The following is a 9,625-nucleotide window of genomic DNA, read 5'->3' on the forward strand; positions in this document are numbered from 1 at the left end:
AAATTCCCAATTAAATGAACGATTACAATAATTCATTAATTTTGAAAGTGAGGCAAGTCCATTTAGTTATAATGAAACTCTTACTTTTTTTAGTCAGCACTGTAAACACTATTGGATTATAAACTTACATTATCTGGTACCACAAAATATTAAAAATATATCTATTAATACTTACCAATATTTTTAAATTTATTGAAATGCAAACCTTTAAATATCTCGCAATAACAAAAATTGGACTTGCCCCATTTTCAAAATAAACGGCTCATATATAGATTATGAAATATAGTATGTAAACAATTAAAATATTATATCAGGAAGATAAAAAATAAACCTTGCTTCATCATTTCAAAAATATTATTATTAAGTCCTCAACAATTCAGCAAGAACTAACTCAGTAATACCAACCTGACATTTATACAACTAATTATATTCCCACTGCGCACTTTTACCCCATTCTCCTTTTATTAAACTCTTTCCGCCCTGTAAGCACTGAGGGCCTCTTTTTAGCAATCTTATTATGGGTTCGGCCAGGCTCACAATGGTACGGCCGGGTGGTAAAGGACGGGGCCCGACATATCCTGACGGACCACCCGCGAAAAATTTCTGGGGATTTTTCGACCCGTCCGGATTCGATCTCGGGTCCCCAGAGCGGTAGGCTACCACCTTGACTGTTCGGCCATCTGGCCTAAAGTGTTTCCATGCCGGAAATCGAACCGGGCCTTCTGGGTGAAAGCCAGATATCCTAACCACTAGACATATGGGATAGCCCCACTATCCTTTATCATCATTAACAGCTCCTTTTTTATTTTAATTTGTTTTATCCCATGGGCTATAACAATGCCATTTCCATTTTCGGCAGATTCGCGATGTGGTTAAATTACTAAATTACTAATTAATAAAATTGAACCTGAGTGTTCCGGAGGTGGAGGCTGATGCCTTTATCCTTTGATCCTTTACCCTGGCCATGTTTATTAACTAATAATATCTAATTATTATGAAGATAAGTGTTGTGCAGTTTCACGTATAATTTAGACTGAATACGTATATTTTTCAGGTATATATATACAGACCAGTTTGAAGCAAAATTGCCAGAAGATATTATTTCTACATTTTATGCTGCTCACAAATATCACATTCCTTCTTTAATGAATTTGTGTAGAACTCAAATTGTACCAAAGCTTACAGGAAATAATGTTAGCAAAATTTTTCAAGTGGCTCGGTTACTCGAAGATGAGATTTTAATTACTAAGTGTGAAAACATAATTCCTCAAAATTCGAAAACTGTTTTGGAATCCGAATCATTCGCTAACCTTTCGGGTGATGTCGTAGAATATTTAATTCGGCAGAAGAAGTTAAATACTGCAAGTGAATCAGATATATTTAGAGCAGTATTGGTATGGGCCAAGCGTAGAATAGAAGGAAACAAGAAATATATCGAGGAAAAATCCGAAACAAATGAAAAGGAAAAAGATATAAGCGAGAATATCAAAGAAAAAAATATGCGTAAGGAAATCAGATCTGTAATGAATTTCCTTCTTCCTTACATCAATTTTCTCTCAATGAATTTGGAAGAATTTATTAAATTACCCGATTTGACAGTAGTATTTTCGAAAAAAGAAATAGTACAAATGGCATTAAATATTGCTAAAATTAGAAATGTTCCACTACCTGATTGGTTTGGAACAGGACCTCCCTCTCAGAAGTGAAGTCTGAGTCAAATGGCTGCTAAATTCCTTCGAAAGGATGGTAAAATTATTTTTTTTTTAACGGAGCATGTTAAAACAATTATAATTATTATTACTGTGGTTTTTAATTAATAATAATTATAACTACAAGAAAATGAATACGTTCTGGGTTATGTTGATTCTGATAAATTATCTGACTGATAACAGTGTCTATGATTTCAATAGGCAGAGTCTACCGTATTTGTTGAGTCTCCAAAACAATTATCAATACATTTTAATTTCAATTTCAGTTTTAATTTTGTTTGTCTTAAATTTTTAAAATATATTTAAATGTTTGATTTATATCAGAATAAAATACGTACGTGAAATAAATTTTACTGAAATCGATTATAATGCTTCTAGCTTTGTTAATATGGAATATATTTCGTTTCATGCACAATTTGTCTACTCTATATACAGTAAAAATTAGGTTTAACATTTTTCAAGGAATTAATAATACAGTAATAATAAAATATGTTAAATCGCGGAATACGTAAAATCGAAACATCATCTTAACAAACTTAAAAAGCATATAGAATACAAAGACACGTGTATTAAATTATCCGATATTCAGAATGGATAAAGTGAAAACAGGTAGACTATATTTAGGCTTACCAGACGTCCCGCTTTGACCGAGACTGTCCCGAATTGATAATGTGGTCCCTGTGTCCCGGCCAATTTGTCATTTTGTCCCGTTTATTTGGTAAAATTTTAAAAGTGCCGAATATACAAGAAATAAAAATAGTGCAGCCTCTAGTAAAATGGCGACTTGGCTATTAAAATATCCCCTCGGTTATACACACTGTTGCCAATCTAAATATTTTGTATCTCAATTTAAGTACTTTTAATGTTGTCTAGATCTTTTCCCCAAAATCTATAGCATGTGGCCTAATGAATTTGCATGTTTTATTTTTTAATCCAGATATTTTTTCACAGAATTTATAATAGCACGTAGCCTATGAGATCCAGATGTTTTTATTTCTTTTTTTTATTTATTTCGTTTCAATTAGAGTTGGCTATACTGAAACTTACACTGGCATGTCATTGTTCCGCATGTCCTATCTTAGTCGCGTTCGAATTGCTAGTCGGCATTTGCGATTATTTTCTACTGTGCACTAAATTAATTTAATCTCCAAAATGCCAAAAAGAAACCGCGTGTCTACCGATGAATTAAAAAAGAATTATCCGTTTTTGAAAAAAGTTTGCGATCGTATTGGCAAAGTGAAATGTAAACTGTACTTTTCAGAATTTTCAGTAACTCGTGGTGGGCGTTCGGACGTTAAAATCACTTGAAATGTGCGAAACATAAGGCAAGCCTTAAAGCAGCGGAAGGAACTTCCTCAAATATATTGTCATATTTTGAAGGTAACGATTTAAATCGCATTAAATTTCGATGTCATTAAAAATAACATAAAATTTTAAAATAAATATTAATAACTTCTTAATAATAACGTAAATCCAAGTTATTAAAAATTGTTTTTAACTCCTTGTTTTTTGTTAACAACTTCTTTATTTAGTCTTTCCAATCGTAGGAACTTATCCTAGTAGTTAATTATTTTGTTATTTTCTGATGTGAGTATTTTCTCATAATTGTCCAGGTTTGAGGGGGGGAAATATTATATATTATGGTAAGCCTAGGTATATTATCACTATAAACGATTCTATGAAAGTCTTTATTTCATACAATATAATGTACAACGATTGCCACTTGAAGACGTGTTATAATAATAAGATTAATTTTTATTGTCAAGATAAGTAAATAATATTCTCTACCTATTAAATCTAATCATTGAGCTGCAATTTGAAAAAAAATTGTAGACCTAAAATTCCCACTGTCATCCGTCTGTTTGTCTGTCTTTCCTTAATCTCGAGAAGGGTTAGATGGATGAAAATTGAGACCTGATATGGAAACCTTATGTTCAGGAGGCCCCGATTAATTATATACGAACTTCTGGTTTTTACCTCAAGTCACGTTATTTCAATTCAAAAATTTTCCCTAATGGAGTTACATACGTAACCGGCACGACTCAATTGCTAACAGGAAAAGTATGATGTACAGGGGAATAACACTACTACACTTCAAGCAGGCAAGTGCTGTGCTACTTGTCGCAGTAATGCGTAATACGGCATGCATTTCTCTCTATATCATTGTCGCAGTAATTCAGTGAATATAATAGATATTTTTTAAAATTATATCATTTTTGTAAGAATTATATTTAGTTAATTATTTTGTTAAATTTTTTCCAATAGCTGGCGGTAGATGTAACGCCAGCAATCAAACGTAGACAGAATTTAATCGATATATAAAAATCTAATCGATAATTTGAGGTGGGATGTACATGATCTAAGTTAGAAGAATTTGAATGTAGCTGCCGAGTTTCGTACCAATTGGTCGAACGGCCTAGTAGTGTATAGCGAACACTTAAACATTCTCCTTTACAAGTATAGATAAAAATTTTAGTGTTATATTAATAATTGGGCTGCAATTTGAAAAAAAATTGTAGACATATAAATGCCCACTGTCGTCCATCCGTCAGTCTGTCTTCCTTTCCTTAATGTCGAGAACGGAATTAGACACCAGATATAGAAACCTTGGAGGAGGAGGAGGAACTGCTTGACTATACATTAACTTCCACGAAAAGTCGCGTTATTTCAATTCAAAACTTTTCCCCTGAAAGCAGTTAATAGATGATCTATCGTTAAAGGAAAAGTATAATGTACTGTACAGGGGCAAGATGCTACTAATTTGAAATGGAGATCATATATTTTAAATGAAATAAATTTAAAATATGATTAAAAATTGCAGCCCGGCATTGTGAAGATCTTACAATAAATAATCACTCGTAATGGATTTAAATTTTATTGAAACAGAAAAATTCTATAATTTTGTATCTTTGTGTCGCTGAAATGATTGTTTTAAATTTTGGTAGATAAATTTCATGAATTATGAATCATTCATGAAATGTATCTACTAAAATGGTTAATTCAACAAAATGATAAATCAGTTTGTTAAATTAACTATTTGCTTGTCACATTCAAGACAGAAGATCGCTCTTCCGTCTGCAATAAATCCTTTTTCGACAAGCGATCGTTCACACACGGCACATAAGAAGCAATTACAGTGCCAATTCCGATCTCCAAAGGATAAAAAACGTGTTTCACCAATGCCTGTAACAAAATGAATTTTGCTGAATATGATTTCATTACAAATGTTTCATATACATACAAAAAATAAATAAAAATTTACCAGTAATTGGTCTGTTGCAGGTGTTGCATCTTTTTGCAAACAACTCTCCGAAGCATTGGGCGCAATAGGGTTTCTCGTCTCTGAATGTGAACCGCTGTCCCGCCAAAACCCTCTGACAGCTAGTGCAAGAAAAACACTCTCTATGCCAATGCTTGTTGCGGTGAGTCACACCATGAGTAGCAATTACTTGACAGCATTTGATGCAATGTACGGAAAACTTTTTTTCGTAACAACTTGGGCAATATATGTTGTTATCTTTTTGAATAAAGCTCTTGTTACCTATGAAATTAGCACAAACAACACAAAGGAAACAATTTTCGTGCCATTGTTTATCTTCATACTCCATCTTTCTTGTACCTAAAATAAAAGTTACATTTTGAAATCGACAATTAACACAATGAAAGTATTTTTTGATTAAGAAAATGGTGAAGTTTTTCCGTACCAGCTTTAAGTACTTCACCGCAACATTCGCACTTGGTGGCAAAATCCGACTCGTAACAGATCGCACAATAAACTTGATCTGCTTTCGAACCGAAAACTTTATTTATCAAAGAAGTATGGCAATTATTGCATGAAAAGCATGATTCATGCCAATGTTTGTCTTTGTAGGAGAGATGCTGAGGAAAATTTATGAAATTAATGAAAATAAATTTAAGAAATTTGTGAAATTATAAATATATTTAGAAATAAAAATAAATATTACTTCTGAATCTACTCCTATTGATTTTCCACATTCATTACAAATATCGGAATACAATTTTTCATAACAATGAACGCAAAATGGTTGATCATCTCTTATAAGATATCGCTGGCCTGTAAGAGATTCATTGCACTTCCAACAACAGAAATGAATTGTGTGCCAATCTTTTGACATTGCTCTGATATACTTCCCGTCAAAAATAAGCTAAAAAAGTCAAAATAAGTTATTTTTTATCCATTATAGACTTAAAATAATCTAAAATTGTTACCTCGTCACAGGCCGCGCATCGAGGTTTTATTTCTTCTGCGTAATGACGTTCGCAGTAAATTTTTCCGTCTACAGTACAAGAAACTAAATCCACTAATAATTCTTTGCATACTGAGCACACGAAGCAGCCCGGGTGAAACGGATTGTTTTCTCCTAATCTTGAATTTATTACTGCTAAATCTCCGAGTATCATGATTCCTTCACAACCGTAGCAGTACTGTAATTAAAATTTTATCTAAGAAATTTTACCAAAGAAAAAGCTACTTTGTTTCATTTTTACCGAGGTATGCTCCAAACCACCTGTGATGTAAGCAATATCCATTGCTGTTTTATTGCGTTCACAAAGAAAGTCATCGTAATGCTTCCGATATTCTTTCTCTAAAAATTTACAGGAATTTGCAGAGAAATCTTGTTTAGGAAGCTGTATTATAATCTGTTGTTCGCGATATTTTTCACCGCATGTTCCAATTCGAGGTACCTTTTCCCAAGGGATTTGAGTAAAGTACAATTGGATCTGAAAATACTAGATTGAATCAGAAGGTAAAGCCTTTAATACAGTATCTGAAAATTAAGCCTATGTAAGACAATTGCCTACTTTATCTGCCGATAAGTCAGATGGCACCCAGGAATAGCATTCTTCCGAAGCAGTTTGTTTCAACATTCTATTTTGTTCATGTTGGTCTTTCATCTCGATCTATAAATTAAGAGTGATTCAGAAAATTTATTTTAATGAGTTTTTTTTATTAAGAATTGAAATATGTCAAAAACTCCACGTGGCGAGGCAACTCTTGTATTAATTAAATTAAAATGAAATTTTTAATGATTTGGATCTGCCACCGATCTACATTCCTTTTGGTTCTTCTTCGGGAGTTAGCTAAAATTTAAAATACTTGAATAATTATATTTATTGCATTAACACGTTCAAGATGATTGTATTGCTGGTGGTACGAGAAACCATATTTGCTAACTTAAACGTTTTTAAGAAAACGTTTTGAAGCTGAAAAAATCAATTTTAATTTTTTCTTCTCAGTGGGAAGGGCTTAAGTCCCTAATACTACGTTCGCACACAATCCACGACTCACTTCGATCTCCAGATTTACCTACAATCTGGATTGTGACTGTCGCCAGTCGAACGTCGTGCTGTTCGCACAAGCAGTCCGCATGAGAAGAATACGGCTATTACAGACGATGATAAAACTGACATAACTACGCGGTTAGTCAAGAACACCAACAAACAAAATGAAGTTTTGGTTAGAAAAAAATACAGTACTTTTTCTTGCCATACATCTAATAATAGACAGATGTCATCGTCTCTTCAGATATTTTTTTTATTTCTCTGTTAGTAACCCGACACTTGTTCCGCAGCCATCTTGTATTTTCTCGCTCGCGTGGAATTGTGGGATCTCTGTTATGGCTGGATCTAATTTCAAGAACTTTCTTGAGTCGATCGCGATTGAACCTCGTTTCAGTCGAGATTGAAACGGTTGAGAGAGGTCTTACCACGGCATAGTCGCCGACCTTAGTCACAATCTAGATCGAAATGCTCGGTGCGATCGGGGTATAACGTCCTCCGTAGATCCGCGCTTTCGGCTTTGAATTAGCTTTTATTCCTGAAACCGTAAAACTTCAACAAAATTGGACTATGTGGTCGGAATGATAATACAGTAGAGCGTCAGTTATCCGAAAGTCAATCATCCGAAACGTCAATTATCCGAAAGAATTCCAGTCGGCAAATTTTAATTTTCGCAAGTGCTGTGGCGCTGCAATTTTTGGCTATGTCTTGGGCTACTCAAATATTTTACGTTTTTGATACTAAATTAACTTCTGAAGTATAATTTTTTATTGCTTTTATATTTTTCAATATATTTATTTTTTTTGTACAAAATAAAAAAATAATTTTTAACGATACAATAGTCTTCGTTAAGCTTAACATCGACGAAAATTCAACGCGAAGCGACACGCAACGGAGAAAAATGTAAGATGGGATAAATTAATATATTTTTTCGCACATAATCGGTTATCCGAAACATCGATCTTCCGAATAACCCCAGTCCCCAATTGATTCGGATAATCGACGCTCTACTGTATATGTAAGCGAGATTTCAATTCTCATCTATGTTAGATCAACCATTATAGATTATAATCGTATCCTGACAAATGAATTTTTCGTTGAATTACCCGTAGAAACAATTGAAATGTTTTGTTTCCAGTGTATCTGGTTCGGACTAACAACTTGACATATTTCAACATGAAGGAGTATCCATAAATTATGTAACGCTATTTTTATACTTTTCAATTACCATCCCACCCCCGTAACGGTCCATAATGTCGTACGTACCCACCCGCAAAATTATGTATTATCGATCAATTCTCTTAATTGTACTAGGGTAATCCTACATAGTACGTGAATATTAAACATCAGTCGTACATGTATAACATAAACAAAGCAGTAACGTAAACGCTATACAACATTCCAGGAACAAAAACAAACCATTCCGTAATAATCCAAGGTTGATAAGAGCATCTATGTGTGGTATTACCGGTATTCCACTATTGTCTTTTTTACAAATACCTGGAACTTCCATACCAGTTGTATCTAAAATACATGTTCCTAATGAGAACATGTATTCATTAATCCATTCATAATCTTTTATATTTTTTTCCGAAAATACTGATAGCTTAATTCTTATATATTTAACAAACAACACCAGTCGACTTAAAGACCTTAGAATTACGTAATGTTTTTGTAAAAAACTCCAACCCTTTACGACTCATCCTAGCGATTACTTTTATAACTATCCATTCACCTCTCCATATCCGAGTTACGTAATGTATGGACAGTCCCGATCTTCTTTTCATTTGTAGGACATAAAAGTGCGATCATTTTGAAATATATAATCTAAAATGCTTTTCTTGCGACAAACGTTTTGAATATTTATAAATATTTAGAATTAAAGTACTAAATACTGTAAGCCTATTTGATCACAACTTCCAATAAAAACCTCAAAGCAGCGTTTAGAAGTCCTAATTCATTACTGTATATATTAATTCAAGCAATGCATTTTATAAAATCCATAGCTTGAATTATTTATTTATTCTGCATTATTATCCAGAAATGTATTTTATAAAATAAGAATCCAAATAAAATAATTTCAATAAACTTAAATTGCATGTTTTATAAATAAAGTATTTTTAAGTAATAATTTCAACCGTTAGATTAATAAAATAGATTGATAAACTGATAAGTCTTAAAACTTTACTAGAGAAATTATATTTTTAAAAATAAATAGCAACTTGCCGAAAGTGTGTTGTCTTTTCTCTCCATTATCTTTTCTTTAAAATTTAGATTAAGATATTGATGCTATTCGAGTTTTCTTCGTATTCTCTGCAACTATTATTAATGCCCTTTGTTGTTTCACCAAAGTTATTGTTTGTTTTATGTATTGTTTTATTATTGCCGATATCAAGATCAGTAATAAATAAGATTCTTATTAATTGCAAAAAAAGATATTAAAGATAAAAATATAATTAAGCTAACAATATCAGCCAGAACCCGTTAAGTATTCGGTTTGGTCAGAAGATGACTTGCCAATTACATTCTATAGAATATTGAATGGTATTCATACTGAATAAATCTCTAAACATTTTCATAAATGCCATTCATCTCTTGTTTCTTAATATAACGTT

The 9,625-nt window shown here is 32.6% G+C and overlaps 2 protein-coding genes across 3 annotated transcripts in view; one reads left to right on the forward strand and one right to left on the reverse strand.

The window, feature by feature from the left end:
* LOC111628558 (BTB/POZ domain-containing protein 6-B-like) overlaps positions 1 to 1,891 on the forward strand; it is a 21,542-nt gene extending 19,651 nt beyond the window's left edge. Inside the window, exon 3 of the mRNA XM_023372382.1 lies at positions 1,055 to 1,891. Coding sequence (XP_023228150.1) covers positions 1,055 to 1,706 — 652 coding nt within the window. The 3' untranslated portion in view covers positions 1,707 to 1,891. The remainder of the gene's footprint in view (positions 1 to 1,054) is intronic.
* Positions 1,892 to 4,576: 2,685 nt separating this feature from the next.
* LOC111628538 (four and a half LIM domains protein 2-like) lies at positions 4,577 to 9,423 on the reverse strand. Of its 2 annotated transcripts, none has more exons than XM_023372347.1 (8): positions 9,237 to 9,423; positions 6,534 to 6,632; positions 6,219 to 6,461; positions 5,940 to 6,155; positions 5,675 to 5,875; positions 5,414 to 5,588; positions 4,972 to 5,328; positions 4,577 to 4,892 (listed from the first exon to the last, which is right to left on the reverse strand). In XM_023372347.1, exons 1-8 carry the CDS (start codon positions 9,261 to 9,263, stop codon positions 4,726 to 4,728), a joined length of 1,485 nt encoding a protein of 494 aa, XP_023228115.1. In that variant the 5' UTR covers positions 9,264 to 9,423; the 3' UTR covers positions 4,577 to 4,725. The 2 variants fall into 2 exon arrangements, with proteins under 2 accessions (XP_023228115.1, XP_023228116.1); XM_023372348.1 differs by having other exon boundaries at positions 6,219 to 6,452; positions 9,237 to 9,421.
* Between the last annotated feature and the right edge of the window lie 202 nt (positions 9,424 to 9,625).

This window comes from Centruroides sculpturatus, unplaced genomic scaffold, assembly GCF_000671375.1.
Source record: "Centruroides sculpturatus isolate CEXI.00-Female unplaced genomic scaffold, Cexi_2.0 scaffold217, whole genome shotgun sequence".
Classification (NCBI taxonomy): domain Eukaryota; kingdom Metazoa; phylum Arthropoda; class Arachnida; order Scorpiones; family Buthidae; genus Centruroides; species Centruroides sculpturatus.